Here is a 15,250-nt window from a genome sequence, read left to right on the forward strand (position 1 = left end):
TTCTGTCCATCTTTCTTTTACACTTTATTTTCATTTTTCTTTTACACTTGCCATCTCTCCCTTATTTCTTCTTCTTTAATTGGTCATTTTCAATCTATCTCTGTGGTTTTCATCTGGAGACTTTGATATTTACTTTTGTGGGAGGGACTAATAATTAATATGGCTAACACATTTTAAAAAGCAAAATCAAATCCTGACTCCCAGGAGTTCTGTAGAAGGGAAAATGGGAACATTTTTAGCATGTGGCGCGATGTCGGCTCACTGCAAGCTCCGCCTCCCGGGTTCAGGCCATTCTCCTGCCTCAGCCTCCCGAGCAGCTGGGACTACAGGCGCCCGCCACCTCGCCCGGCTAGTTTTTTGTATTTTTTAGTAGAGACTGGGTTTCACCATGTTAGCCAGGATGGTCTCGATCTCCTGACCTCATGATCCACCCGTCTCGGCCTCCCAAAGTGCTGGGATTACAGACTTGAGCCACCGCGCCCGGCCAGTAATTAGTTTTCTATACATTTTATTTGTTTTGTTCTTGGTGACCAATGGAAATAACTTGGCTAGCCTGGAAACAGAGTTCATAACTCTCACAAAATACCTCAACTCCCCTTTTGGGCTGCAACAGGAAATATTTTTACACAGTAAACAGTAAACATGTGGAAACTTTTAGCCCCAAGATGTCATGCAGGCTGAAAACATAAATAGCTTCAAGAAGGCTTAGATACTATTCATGGATAAAAAGAATACTCAACAACTTTGGCAAAAACTAAGTTTGACCGTAGAAGTGTTGATGAGGATTTGGAGCAAAGGAAATTCCACACACTGGTGGTAAGGGGGATAGTTTTGTTCAACAACTTTCAAATACAAGTTGACATTATATTGTAAAGCTAAACAGCACACACTCTGTAAACCAGGAGTTCTACCCCTATTGTATACCCTAGAGAAATCCTCATAGAGAGGCTGCAGAAGGCATATACAAGAATGTTCAGAGAGGCAATGTTCAAATAGAAAAAAATCTGGAAACAGCCTAGATATCCACCAGTAGGAAAAGACATCTACATAAATTGTATATTTATAAAATAAAACAGCATTGAATATGAATGAACTTCTCTATATGCAGAATGTGGATTTGTTTTGGAAACACTGTTGAGTGAAAAAAGCAATTTACAGAAAAATTATATATGGTACGACACCATTTTTATACAACTCAAGAGCAAAACTAAAAAAAAAAATGTTCTTTTAGGGATCCATACATATGTGATAGAACTAATTTAAAAAGCAGTGACTGGACGCAGTGGCTCATGCCTGCAATCCCAGCTACTCAGGAGACTGAGGCCTGACGATCACTTAAGCCCAGTTACAGTGAGCTATGATGGCACCACTGCACTCCAACCTGAGGGTGACAGCAAGACCCTGCCTCTAAAAAATTGAAATAAAATGAAAAGCAAAGGAATGACTAATACAAAATTCAGAACTGTGTTTTTTTTCTGGGGGCAGGTCAGCAAGGGAATGGGACTCAGGGCGAAAAACAGATAGCTTCCATAGTCTTGGTAATGCTTTAATTCTTAAACTGAGTGGGGTTCACTAGTGTTTATTTTATGCTTCGTAACTTACATGTACATTACATATATCCATCTGACACCTAACAATATTTGCATGAAAAATGAAAATCTTTACTTCCCTAATCTTCTAAGTAGTCTTGGAAAACAACTCTCATACTTTTCCAAAAAATTTATTTAGTAACAATAATCAAATAAAATTTTGAGCAAGGTGGACAACTGGTGTGATTGAGGACATTGTTATATAGGGGGAAAAAATTTCTTTTTCAAATCCCAAAGTCATAAATGCTTATTATAGAAAATTTGAAAAAGCAGAAAAATATAAAGAAGAAAATGTTTTAGATTGTGCAAATCCATAGTTGCACAATCTAGATATAACCACTGTTAACATTTTGTGGGATTTCTTTCAGGTTTTTTTTTTTTGAGACGGAGTCTCACTCTGTCGCCGGGGCTGGATTGCAGTGGCCGGATCTCAGCTCACTGCAAGCTCCGCCTCCCGGGTTCACGCCATTCTCCTGCCTCAGCCTCCCGAGTAGCTGGGACTACAGGCGCCCGCCACCTCGCCCGGCTAGTTTTTTGTATTTTTTTAGTAGAGACCGGGTTTCACAGTGTTAACCAGGATGGTCTCGATCTCCTGACCTCGTGATCCGCCCGTCTCGGCCTCCCAAAGTGTTGGGATTACAGGCTTGAGCCACCGTGCCCGGCCAGGTTTTTTAAAATATGTAAAGTTGAAATCAATATAACATTTTAAAATGCATTTTCCTATTTAGATTTGGGATCTTGTTCCCATAAAGGTAGGAATGATGCTATGTATTTGGGATGTATTCAGAGTAATCTTCGGTTCCAAGTTGTATTGAATATGTTTTGTACATAAATAATAACTTAAATTTTAGCATTTTCCTCACAGGGAAATTTAAGGAATTAGAGGAGAACAGTCATACTTAAGATTGCCAAATCTTTTCCATTGTGATTTCTGGCATCTAAGTCATTTATTAAAATGTGCGTGATGAACTGGAAGGAGTTTTCCTTTCGATGATTTGCTATCTTAAACTCTGATCTCAACACAAGAATGCATTTTTTTGAATGGTTTTTAAAAGGGTTTTATTTCATTCCTGAACTTTTGAAAGCATAGGAGAATATCTGTTTTCTTTTGCTAATTTATAATTTTAAAGGCATTTTCCCCATTTCTGACCATATATATAAAAGATTAATAGCATTAGGTTTAAATTAATCATTCTAATATCTACTTCTAAAAGCTTATTCCTTTAAAATGACTTCAACCTACCATCTACTTAAATGTTAAGATGATATACAGCATTAGAGCAGATATAAGGCATAAGAATATTTAGAATTGATTTTAATGGTTAAATTGCAAATCTTTTCAAGAGCTGAAATACTTTTTGTGTCTCTCCCGTGCTGGGTTTCTAAAATGCAGTTCTGGTTTAAGAGGTCTATGGTGGGCTTAGACATTTCCATAGGTAAGTCTGAAGCCCATCCAGGCTTGAGAAGCACTGCTGTTAGCTTAAGGATACCAACTGCCAAGTTTATACTTAAAAGAACAATTCTCTCTCTTTGTCTCTTTCTCTCTTTCTCTCTCTCCCTCTCTCTCTCTCTCTCTCTCTCTCCAGCTTTTGTGCTAGCCTGGAGAGCCAGATGAATACTTGACTTCTGTTTTTCAATTTCTGGGGGGGCCTTGACAGTTTGGGCGATGCCCTCTCCTACCCTCTTCAGAGTAACTGAATAAGTGACGAAGGGGAAGACCCCATCCCCTTCCAAAGGCCCACCACTTCTTTTGCAGAAGTGGCCACACATCATTTTTCTCACTTAGGAAAATACAAAACATTTCAAGAGCCCATTGCTTCCAGGAAGTTCACAGTGAACATAAAAGAAATATAGACTAAAGAAAAATCCACTGGCTTGTTTCCCTTTTGGCCAACTCACCACAGGACTCTGGGTTAATCTGGAGAATCTGCCATTGATAACCTTTTTCTCTTGGTTTCATATTAGTGCTATTACAAAGAGGTCAGAATGGCTGGGAGAGGGAGGATAAGATGGCAAATGTGAGCCCAAAGCAATTTTTTGGTTACTACAAAGGTTACCAAAGATTCCCAGTTGATAGCGCTTTTTGTGAGCTAGTTTATATAGGTAGATACTTTTAAAATAAATGATTACAGGATCAGGGGACAAAAGTAGAGCCATTGGGTTGACACAACTGTCTACGCCAGGCATTGGAATTAATTTAGAAAAAAGCCAGCAGCTTGCATTTAACATCTTGAAAACGCTTATGCAATGTCTTCCCCCAACCACAAAGGAAAAATATAACCACAGGACAAATTACTCTTTGAATGTTTGATGAGATATGAGTAGCCACAACAATAACACTTGTGCTAAGATTAACGTTTGAGTAGCTTTAAAGTATTTTTAGTTATTTTAATCTGAAATTGTTTAGACTATTTTCAGAGAAACTTCTCAACTGTTTTGTTACTGGAAATAGTTGAAAAGCTTTATAAGGCCAAGGTTACCCAGCCAGTTTGACTTATATCTTCTTTGAGAGAGACAGAGTGAGAGAAGAAAGGAAGTAACAGCAAACATTTGTTAAGCAAAGGGCTGAGAGCTTTGCAGAGAAATAACAGATACATTTGACTATGGAGATTGTCCACCTTCATTTCTAGAAATCAGGCTTGCTTGGTGTACCTTGGAGAAGTAGGTGCTTTCAAATGGTCCTCCCACAAGTCTTAGCAGCTAACCAAGGCCAATGGTTCTCAGTCAACTAACCCAAGGAGTTCTTTAAAGTTAACCAGGACCTCTCCACAAAATCTCATACAAAGTCCTGTAACAATAAGCCACAGAAATCTAATAAAATAAAATGCACTAAATTAAATGTAAGACCAATAGCAGCCCTTGAGTTTTATAACAGGAATTAAATAACCAAAAAAGAGGGGAAAGTATATGCAGAACACTCAGTTTAGAAATTAATATTTCTGAAGGACTGAGGATTCTACAAAGACAAAGCCAAAATTTTCATGGAAGAGCCAGCACAACTATGTTACATAAAATCAGCTGGAACCTTTCTAAGGCAAGAAGTAAAATCAGAGGCAGCAGTCTCCCAGCCCTTGTTTTCTTTCAAACAAAGCAAGCAGTGATAGGTTGTTCCCGTGGGCAACTTTGGCTAGAATTGGTGTCCTACTAGGAGAGTTCATGCCCATTCAAAATGGCAATGAGCTCCTGCCTGCATTATGACTACTGCCCTCCGGATTTTTCCTACCAGACTAATGACAGACTGCCCCACTGAGAAGGGTCTAGCGGAGCACAGGTCACCAGCTGGGTAACATTCAGAAAGTTAGTCTTCCTATGCTCATTTTCCTGGGCTGTTACAAAAGAAGACTGGAAGAGGTAATTTCCAAGGTTCTTCCCAGCTCTGAAGTTGTGTGTCAAAGGTAGGGGCAACGGATGCACACAGAAGAGGAAGTGTTTCTGACCTGGTATGACCCTCTCCTGCCCAGCATCATGACAGGAATCAGTGCTATGATTTTTAGGTGGGAAAGCACAGAATCCCCTAAAAACATGGGATTTCATAGTGGCTTGGCAAGTGACTTAAGCCAGACTCTCACAGTAGAATGACTTCCCGTTGTGCCCGAAAGCCCCTTCAAAGTGACCCAAAGGAGAGGTAAAGACATTTATTTAGGAAGTAGAAGATGCAAGTCACAGTGGAGAAGGTTATAACAGCATTGGGTACATTCTGCCAGCACATCAGTGAAGTGTGGCTCATCCCAGGCACAAACCACATCACAACCTACTCAGGATTGTGCTGGATGATTTTGCAATTGTTTGTTAAAACAACAAACCAACGTGATTCCCACACTTGCCCTTGTCTTTTACTGTTAGCGACAGTCTAGTCCTGACAGGTGTGCCAAACCCACAGCCAAGGATATCTTGAAGACTCCAACTTTCTATACCTTCATGCATCTTAAATTAGGAGGAGGAGGTGGATGGGGTTACATATGCCAATTTTTAATTTTTTTTTTTTTTTTTGAGGCGGAGTCTCGCTCTGTCACCCCGACTGGAGTGCAGTGGCCGGATCTCAGCTCACTGCAAGCTCCGTCTCCCAGGCTTACTCCATTCTCCTGCCTCAGCCTCCCGAGTAGCTGGGACTACAGGCGCCCGCCACCTCGCCCGGCTAGTTTTTGTATTTTTTAGTAGAGACGGGGTTTCACCGTGTTAGCCAGTATGGTCTCGATCTCCTGACCTCGTGATCCGCCCGTCTCGGCCTCCCAAAGTGCTGGGATTACAGGCTTGAGCCACCGCGCCTGGCCAATTTTTAAATTGTTTAAGTTTTTGGTCCCAATTCAGAGACTTTGTAGGTATGGAGACAACCCAGCAGGAAGTCATGTTGCTTCAAACTTGCTAGAGTAATGGTTGGCTTTAAAGTAAGGAGATGCAGGAGATCGTGAAGCTTGTGATGGGCCCATTTTCCTGACCTTATAGTACATTTTAGTACAATCATAGGGAAGTCTGAAATTTTAAACGACAGCTGACTGGATCCTCCTCAGTTGGATTTTGGCTGCATCTTGCAAGTCCTCCCCTCGGGGAGCACACAGTGAGGCAAGTTCTTTGCCGTACATTGTGGAATAGCGGCCTGGTGACTGCAGGCCGGGGACTCACTAAAGCATACCTAGAAAGAGCGGGGACAGAGAGTTGAAGGAGGAGGTTGCAGAGCGGCAGAGTGGCACGTGCAAGCCCACAGGTGGAAATTTCTCCCGTGGCTCAATCCCCCGCCTTAACTCACTTCTCTGCGGACCTATCTCCATCTCTGTAAGATGGAAAGACATTAAAAGCACCGCCTCCACCTCCCCAACTTTGAGAAGTAACTTGTCTTGTGGGTAACTTTTTTGGAGGAAGGGTGGGGTGTGCAGCCCTGCCTGGAGAGGGCCCCAAAGCGCCAACCCACTGCAGAGACAGAAGGCCGCGTACCGAGGAGGCCGGCTAGCAGCGGACTCGGGCGAACTCACCCTGGCGATCTGTCAAGTCTGTCCCCAGGGGAGGTCCCCCTTTCGGGAGGAAGGTTTTAAGGGGATTTATCAAAATCGCCCCAGCGCTTCCTTCACTCCTTCCTTAGAGCCGGAGGGCGGTGAGGACCCGGGGAGTCATCTATCTTGCCCCAGTCGCAGGCAGGGATCCAGGGGGCGTTGCTGCAAGGGGTCCCCCGGGGCGCGGGAGGCGCCAGATGCCAGGCTCTGCAGTCAGCCCGCAACAGCGCTCCGTCCGGGGAGGGAGGCCCCGGTCGGGGGCAGCCGTAAGCCCCCACTCAGTCTGCTGCCGCCGGGGACTTGCGCGGCAGTGGCACCGCGGGAGGTGGCGGCCAGGGGCTGGGGCTGCCCGGCGGCACAGCGACCGCCTTCCTTTGCTGCGTCCCGCCGGCCCCCAGCCTCGCTCACCGCTGCCGCTTCTCCCTGCCCAGCAGCGCGCAGGGACCATGTCGGCGGAGACCGCGACCGGCCCCACGGAGGACCAGGTAGAGATCCTGGAGTACAACTTCAACAAGGTCGACAAGCACCCGGATTCCACCACGCTGTGCCTCATCGCGGCCGAGGCCGGCCTTTCCGAGGAGGAGACCCAGGTGCGTCCCCACACGCGCCCAGCGCGCCGGGACCCCTGCCCGAGCTGAGCCGTCTCGCGGCTGGGCGGTCCTGGTCGTCTGTGCCTCCCGCTGGGCTGCCCTCCCCCCGATCTCCCATCGCTTCTGCCCGCATCCGGGGGCCCAGACCCTGCATGGCTCCCACTGCCGCCTCCCCGCTTCCCCGTTCCCATGGGTGCCCAGTCTCCTCGCCACCCCCATCCAGCTGTGGTTCCCCGGGAGCTGCGTAGAAACCCGGTGGTCACCAGTCCTTGCCTTTCCACTCTCCCTGGCAGCCCGGGATACACGCTTTCTCCTTCTGCGAGTTGGGAGCAGCGTCTCTCGCCTGTCCCTGTTTCGCCTTCCCGGCTCTGTACCCTCTGGTCTGTCTGTGAAACCTTCGGGAAGATCTATTCTAGGCGGGAATGTCAGAGCTGGAAGGCTCCCCAGAGACCAGCTAGCCATAAATTCAGTCCTCCGGTTTGGCGAACCAGGAGGCTGAGCCTAGGAGGGAGGGCGCTGTCAGGATGGCAGGAGCCGTGAAGCTTGCTCTCTCCACCACATCACACTGCAGCGTCCCCCGAGCTGCAGAACTCACACTGCACGAAGCCAGGGAGATGTGGTTCCGATTTTTTAAAAAATTCCGCAGCTCTAAGGTTTAGAGGCTTTTCGGGGCGTTTTATAAGACGGTAGATAGCTGACATTTCAGCTGACGGGAGCGGCAGCCAATGTCCCCCTAAGTGCATTCATTGACTTATCTATTTTTTAAATGCTCCTATATTATCCCGAAAAATGCCAGGTAAAGAATGCAACACTACCTGTGGTTGTTCACCACAGGTGCAATGTTGGAGCCTTTAGTTGACTTTTAAAACTCGTCTTAACTCCGACTTCTCTTTTCCCTTTGGTCATGGAAAGACAATCCTTTAAGCATGATAGACTACTTGGAACTGATCTAGCATCTCTCCTGTGGGTCCCCAAAGCACTTCACACTTCCAACCTCAACTCTAAAGCAGAGACTTTCTTATTTTTCCTATTTTATATACCAGAGCATCAGGCACTTGTCCTGTCACCATGAGCCATGCTCAGTTGAGGTTTAGAAGCTTGTAATGGATCCAGTAGATCCTAGGACCAAGACCCTGGACCTCAAGTCCAAAATTATTTTTACTAATTAAGCCAGAGGCACTCTTTGGAGAGCTTGTCCATAGACGATCCTGTCATTTACAGGTCAAATAGAAAGGCAAACATATTTATTTTTAGCAAAAGAAATGGCTGTCTGACCAACCAAAACCAGAACTTAATGGAAGGTGATTTACTGTAACCCAAGTCTAACAGCTCATGTTTCTTGGTATCTCCTGAGAAGGCAGCCTGCTGAAATTTTATCATCTGAAATCCCACGCTATGCTTAGAAAAGAAGAGTGATCATGGAGACAACTTATCTTTTAAAAACAAGGCTGTGAAGTATTGTGGGCACAGCACTAACAAGAGGTCCAACCCCTTCTCGGCCTCTGATTGTGCCTGGCGAATTGCCATCAGTCACCTTACCTATAAAGCAACATGATTACATTGACCTTTGTAATGGCTAATACTTGCCAGGCATTTTTCCAGGCACTGTCCAAGTAGTAAATCATTTATTTGTCACAACAATACTGTGAGGGTAGATACTATTAGCCCACTTGTCCAGATAAGGCAACTGAGGCACAGAAAGATTAAATATACTTGCCCAAGACAGCAGCTAGAAGGCAGCAGGACCAGGATTTGAACCCTGGAAGCCCAAATTCTTAACCACCATGCTATGCTGTCTCCACAGAGGAGGCATGGAAATCACTAGATGAGCAGGAAGAAAGAACTGACAACTCACTTGGTGTTATCTTTCCCCTGCATTAGGCAACAGTCCTCCCAGGCTATATTCAACCTTTCCTCAAGATTCACATGATATTAGAAAATTGAAATAAAATCTGGTTAGGGGTAGGAAGAAGAAAAGGGCACCTGCTTTTTTTCTGTGACTGAGGTCAGCCAATTCAGACCTCTGCATAGCAGGTTCTTCTGCACCTCTCAGGCAGTCCTCCCATTTCCCCCTTCTGCCATTCTCAAATAAACAAGTGGTAGACCCAGCCCCAAAATGAGTGGATGTGGGGTGAGTCAGCCTCTTAGCAGGGCCCCTGGCTTCCTCTTCCTGCCACAGGACCAACACCTTCTTCCTCCCTACAGTGACCACAGCTTGGCTTGCCCCTCTGTCTTCCTGCCTTGACCTGCAGGGAAGCATCTGGAACCCCAGAGCTTAGAGACAGGCAGCACTTAGCAAGCTCAGAGAAAGAGATTTCCTAGGAACTACAGGCTGCCTGCTTGCCTTTACTGGATTGGGTCTCATCTTTCAATTTCCCATTCTTTCCCCTCTCACCCCATTACCCCCATGGATACTGGTGAATGAGAATGATTTCTTCTTTCATCTTCTCAAACAACATTTATATTTTTAAAGAGTATCTTCTATGAAAAAGAAAGTGTCTGGCTGCGCACAGTAGCTCACACCTATAATCCCAGCACTTTGAGAGGCTGAGGCAGGAAGATTGCTTGAGGCTAGGAGTTTCAGACTAGCCTGGGCAACATGACAAGATGCTGCCCATCTCCACCAAAAAAGAAAATAAAAAAATCAGCCAGGTGTGCTGGTGTGTGCCTGTAGTCTCAGTTACTCTGGAGGCTAAGGCAAGAGAATCCCTTGAACCCAGGAGTTCAAGGCTGCAGTGAACTATGATCATGCCACTGTACTACCTAGCCTGGGTGACAGAAGGAGAACCTGTCTCAAAATAAATAAGTAAATAAAAATAAAAATATTAAATATTTTAAAATATTACAAAAAGAAAGTGTCTTCTGGAGACGTATGCCCAGTGATGAACTTTCAGTCATTAAAATTATTTTTGTTTATAGCAGGTCTCGTAAGGACCCTTTAAATAACTCCATGGAGGCTAGGGCCTGCTGGGCCTACATATAAGTAGTGTCTGATATTGATACTTCCCCTGTTTCGTTTTCTCTCTTCTTTCTTTCTTTCTTTCTTTCTTTCTTTCTTTCTTTCTTTCTTTCTTTCTTCTCTCTTCTTTCTTTTTTCTATTTTTGGAGACAGTGTCTCACTTTGTCATTCAGGCTGGAGTACAGTGGCACGCCCACGGCTCACCTCAGTCTTGGCTTCCCAGCCTCAGGCATTCCTTCTACCGCAGCCTCCAAAGTAGCTGGGACTATGGGCATGTACTACCACCACATACGGCTAATTTTTAAATTTTTTGTAGAGATGGGAGTCTCACTATGTTGCCTGAGCTGGTTTCAAACTCTTGGGCTCAAGCAATCCTCTTGCCTTGGTCTCCCAAAGTGCTGGGATTACAAGCATGAGCCATCGCACCCAGTCTCCCCTGTCTCTGTTCTTACTAGTGTTGCTGCTTTCCATGGGAAAGGGTCACCAAAGCCAAACTAACATTTGTTTCATATGCCTGAGTCCTCAACCCACCCCAACACCACCCACCTCCAGAAATGGAATCATATTCTTACCTTTCCTAGAACAAGCAATACTTCAGTACAAGAAAAATAAGCCGGAGCTGCCCAGTGCTCTTGCAAGATTGTTACCAGAACTGATTCACAGGGCTGATACTTGGGCAGGGACAAGAGGGACTAAGAAGTTGAAACATTCTCTGTCTTGGGAGATTTGCTGACCTCTTTATAACTGTCCCACTTTAGGACAAAATTCTCTGTGGGTGTGCAGGTGGCACCCATAAGAACTCAAAGTAAAGTGAAGGGTGCTGTAATTGAAATAACTTTCTAAGTTGCATTTACTGGGATGTTAGAATGGGTTCTTCTCATAACGGTAATCTAAATATCTCCTAGATTTACATTACGTGAAAACTTACAGAATCCCAGCCTTATGTCTTTTATTCTGAAGTCAGTGTTAGAAGAGGCTGGGAAAGCTCCTTCTTTAGCCCCCTGGGAGGTTGGGATGATCTGGTGCTTTCTATTATCACACCCACACACTCTCTCTCTCTCTATCTCTCTCTCTCTCTCTCTTTAATTCAAGCACAATGTAACTGGAATTGGTTCTTAGGGAGGTCTCCAAGTATTTTTATCTCCTCTAGATGCCCTGAGCTTGTTCCCAGAACCCAGTGGTTTTAGTCACTGGATGTTTTATCAGTGGAATAAAGACATCTAAAGGTCTCTTTCTGAAAAGAATGAAATGTTAGTTGCTAGAGAAAAGGACAGGAACAGTGTTTCCTTGCCCCAGCCCCTTCCCATCACAGTGTCTAATTATCATCTGTTTACTCAGAGTAAATAAATCTCCATCAATGGGCAAGGGTAATGAGGGCATTCATTTATAAGCAAGCAAGGGATGAATGTCTTTCCCAGTGGATGACTGAAACAAAGAAGAGAAGGATAAAGCCAGGTGGAAAATTAGCACTGATGTGAGTGAGATTGATAAGACACAACTCTAAAGGGAAAAAAGCAAGCAAGGTATTTAATGATTTCTGTTGGATTGCAACTGGCTTTGCCAAATTATTTTATATCTACTTGATTTAAAATATGCGTCTTCAAAAAATTGTTGAGCTTTTCTTGAACCTCCTCCCATTCCCCAATGTTAGGGCTCAATTTGTTAAGCATTTGGGTACCAACTCACAAAACCACAAATGTCCCTGCTGAAGTTATTTTCAGTAACGGTCCATCAATATTCTGCTTCATTACATAGTGTAAAGATGTGGGTGGCTCTTTTAAATGAGACCAGCTCAACCATTTTGTCTTAAATGAAATCTGATAGAAAGTGAGATTTTCTTCCTCCAGATTTTAATTAGTCAGTCTTTACAATGCTGCCATTTATTCAGCTCTAGTAACTGGAAATCCTATTTAATCAGACCTTGTATCCTTGAAACCCCCCACAGTGCTACCTCATTAATGAAACCGGAACCTTGCTGCTCTCATACCAGAATCCAGAGTTAACTAAACACATGCACACAGGTTATAGAAGAAAATGGGCCCACTCTTAGCAGTATAATTTCAATTGAAGCCACCAAAGTTGCATGAGTTCTCTCTTCTCATGAAGGGTAGTGATCCCTAGGAGCAAAATAGGGCACCCAGAAAGTAGCCCCCAAAGAGAAGTTTTTCCCCATGATAGTCTGCTGTCCTTGTCTTTAGATTACTTTTCTCTACTGCCACCCCAGTGTAAAGGTATGTAAGATCTTGACAACTGTGTAAGGCATTTCAGTGTGTAAACTCTGCTGTACAGGTGGGTGAGGTGTAGGTGTGTTCCCATGCTGTTCAGCCAGCTTAGCATTGATGTGGAGCCCAAAACGGTCCTGCAGAGCCGTACCCCCTTCAAGCTCAACAGCCTCTCCTCTAGGCCTTGCTCCTTCTCCCCCTGTGGTTCTCACATTTTCTTCTGATCTTGGGCTTATACTGAATTCCCTTTCAGCTTCCTAGAGCCTATCCTGTTCATTCTGAGTATCTGGATAGGCATCAGCCCATGCTATGTGGGGAGCCCTCTAGAGCTTTCCCACCATCCCGATATCTCCATCAGCACATCCCAGATCTGGCATCTCACAGCTGTGTTCTTTCTGCTTTCTTCCTGTTTCTCGTCCCCTTACCCCTAGAACAGGTGAATTATAGAAATACCAGAAGGGACAGTAGAAACACCCTAAGCTTACCTTTTCATTTACAGATGACTGGTGCTCTATTTAGGGCATAGCCAATTAGTTACTCTAGAGCTTCCTGTTGGCAGAGCCCAGGACTGCAGAGCCCTGGGGGGGTCACCTACCACACAGCCTGCCTACACACCAGTGACACACAAATATCATCCTTCTCAATGTACTCCATGGTTGGGAAGCACAGGAGAACAGAGCTTGGGGGAGGTGCTGACTTCCCATAGAGCTCTCTCCTCATCCTTTCCAATGTAGGTCAATGCTTGCTCATCTGTTTCCTCACTAGTCTCTCTTCAAAGTTGTTTGGCTTTCTTTTTTTTATTCCCAGTTTCCTCTTGACCAACCTGGTCCAGACCCTGGCCCTATCCCCAGCATGGTTCTCCTGTTCTCCTCTTTGGGGAACTCTGTACCACCCCAGTTAGCAAGATAAAGGCAGCCACTGACTTCTCAAGAGTATACTACACTGCCTTCCAACATATAGGCATGTTCTAGGCCTCATATGATGCCGTGTCTAGAAACATCCTACCTGGGGCCTTCTGTACATCCGTGGTCACTTCTGTAAGGTGTGAATATTTGGGTCATATGGAGCTGAGAGATTCTGAGCAAAGTGGTAGACCCACTTTAGCTTCTCTCACTGCTCGGTGGCTCTGGAGCAGGATAGATTGGGCTGGCCTACTCCATGCATCTGCAAGGAGTGCTCTGAGGTTGTGCAGTGCGCAGTTAACTATTAATCTTATTCAACAAATTCTTACTAACTGCTACCAATGAGGAAGGCCTTTGGTGAGCTGAGCATACATTGATGAAATACAGCAGCCATAGAGATCTATCTGGGGCATTAAGGATATGCTTTAACTTCTTTTATTCATTCAGCAAATATTGATTAATTTCTAAGTCTTAAACCTTTGTACTAGGGGCTAAGGATGCAGTGGTGATAGGATGAATATAGTCTCTGCTTTCATGGAGCTTACATTCTAGAAGGGAATGTAGATTAAAAATAAGTGAATACACAAGTAAATCACGACAGATGCTAAAAGTTCTGTGAAAGTAACAAAATACTAAATTGGGAAGTGAGGAGATGAGTGGGAAACCCACTTTAGACAGAGTGATCAAGGAAGACTTCATTGAGAAGGTCCTGTTTAAGCTGAGATGTGAGGATGACAGGGAGATCATCAGATAAAGAATAAAGAGAGAACATTCTAAACATAATATAGCATGTGCAGAGGTCCTGAGGCAGGAAAGGTGTCATGGTGAGAGCCATCCCTATGGACACGTCCCTTGATTCTCTCCTTTCCACTTGTGCCACAGAGGCTACCTTTTAAAAAGGGAACAGACATTTCAGTTTTTCTGTGTGTGACAAATAGTTTTGCTCTTTTCTCTCTTCCAGAAATGGTTTAAGCAGCGCCTGGCGAAGTGGCGGCGCTCAGAAGGCCTGCCCTCAGAGTGCAGATCCGTCACAGACTAAGGAGATGGCAGGCACTGACAGCTTCACTCCATGAAGACCATCTGCTGTTTCTCTCCTCCGCTTAACCAAGCTGTTGTGGTTTTTCAGCATAGTGTTGTATGTTCCATTGCTAGCTGTCCTGCTATTTAACACAGTGTTGTATTTTTTCTAAATGTACATAGTTAGAAAAGAAAATAACAATAGGAAGCTACGTGTATCTTCTGTGTAAAGCAGTGGCTTCACTGGAAAAATGGTGTGATGTGCATTTCCCTTTGAGTCATGATGACAGATGGTGTGAAAACCATCTAAGTTTGCTTTTGACCATCATCTCCCAGTAACAATTTGCTTTCATAATCCATTTAGCAATCCAGGCCTCTGTTGAAAAGATAATATGAGGGAGAAGGGAACACATTTCCTTCTGCACTTACTTCCCTAAGTCACCTTCCTTATGTTTCATCTAATACAATGATGGTTGAGTTAAAATACAGAAGGGGTGTTTGAGTATTCAGATTTCATAAAACACTTCCTTGGAATATAGCTGCATTAACTTGGAAAGAAGCCTGTTAGGCTAGAAGACAGAAACTCCAACTGGCAAAAAAGCAAGGAACTAAGAAAAAAACCCACCAGAGGTCTTGAATTTACTGTATCTAAAAGCATTGGTTAAGTTTATTTTGCTAAATAAAGTGAACTGCAATTTTGTCTCTAAAATGATATTCTAAATAAAATCTTAACTTTTTGTTGAAGATGCACTGAGTGAGTTCTCTGCAGGTTTTCAACCAAATAAGAAACATATCAAAGAGAAACAAAGTGGCTCCTATATGGTATGGGCTGACTGACCAGAAGAGCTGCCATTTTCTAAATTCTTGCTACTCAAAGTGTGGTCCAAGACCAGCCTCATCAGCATTAGCTTTAAGCTGGTGAAAAATGCAGAATCTCAAACCCCATTCCAGACCCAGTGAATCAGAATCTGCATTTGTAACAAGGC

General features: G+C 44.3%; 1 protein-coding gene across 9 annotated transcripts in view; it reads left to right on the forward strand.

Annotated features, from left to right (window-relative positions):
- Positions 1 to 15,010, forward strand: part of HOPX (HOP homeobox) — a 35,450-nt gene extending 20,440 nt beyond the window's left edge. For 2 of the 9 annotated variants that reach the window (XM_033214577.1, XM_033214581.1), the window contains 2 exons: positions 7,006 to 7,164; positions 14,209 to 15,010. In XM_033214577.1, the coding sequence (XP_033070468.1) occupies positions 7,006 to 7,164; positions 14,209 to 14,286 (237 nt within the window). In that variant the 3' untranslated portion in view covers positions 14,287 to 15,010. The other 7 variants (XM_033214585.1, XM_033214578.1, XM_033214580.1 and 4 more) reach the window with 7 other exon arrangements.
- Positions 15,011 to 15,250: the final 240 nt, after the last annotated feature.

Source organism: Trachypithecus francoisi, unplaced genomic scaffold (assembly GCF_009764315.1).
Source record: "Trachypithecus francoisi isolate TF-2019V2 unplaced genomic scaffold, Tfra_2.0 Lachesis_group1, whole genome shotgun sequence".
Lineage (NCBI taxonomy): Eukaryota > Metazoa > Chordata > Mammalia > Primates > Cercopithecidae > Trachypithecus > Trachypithecus francoisi.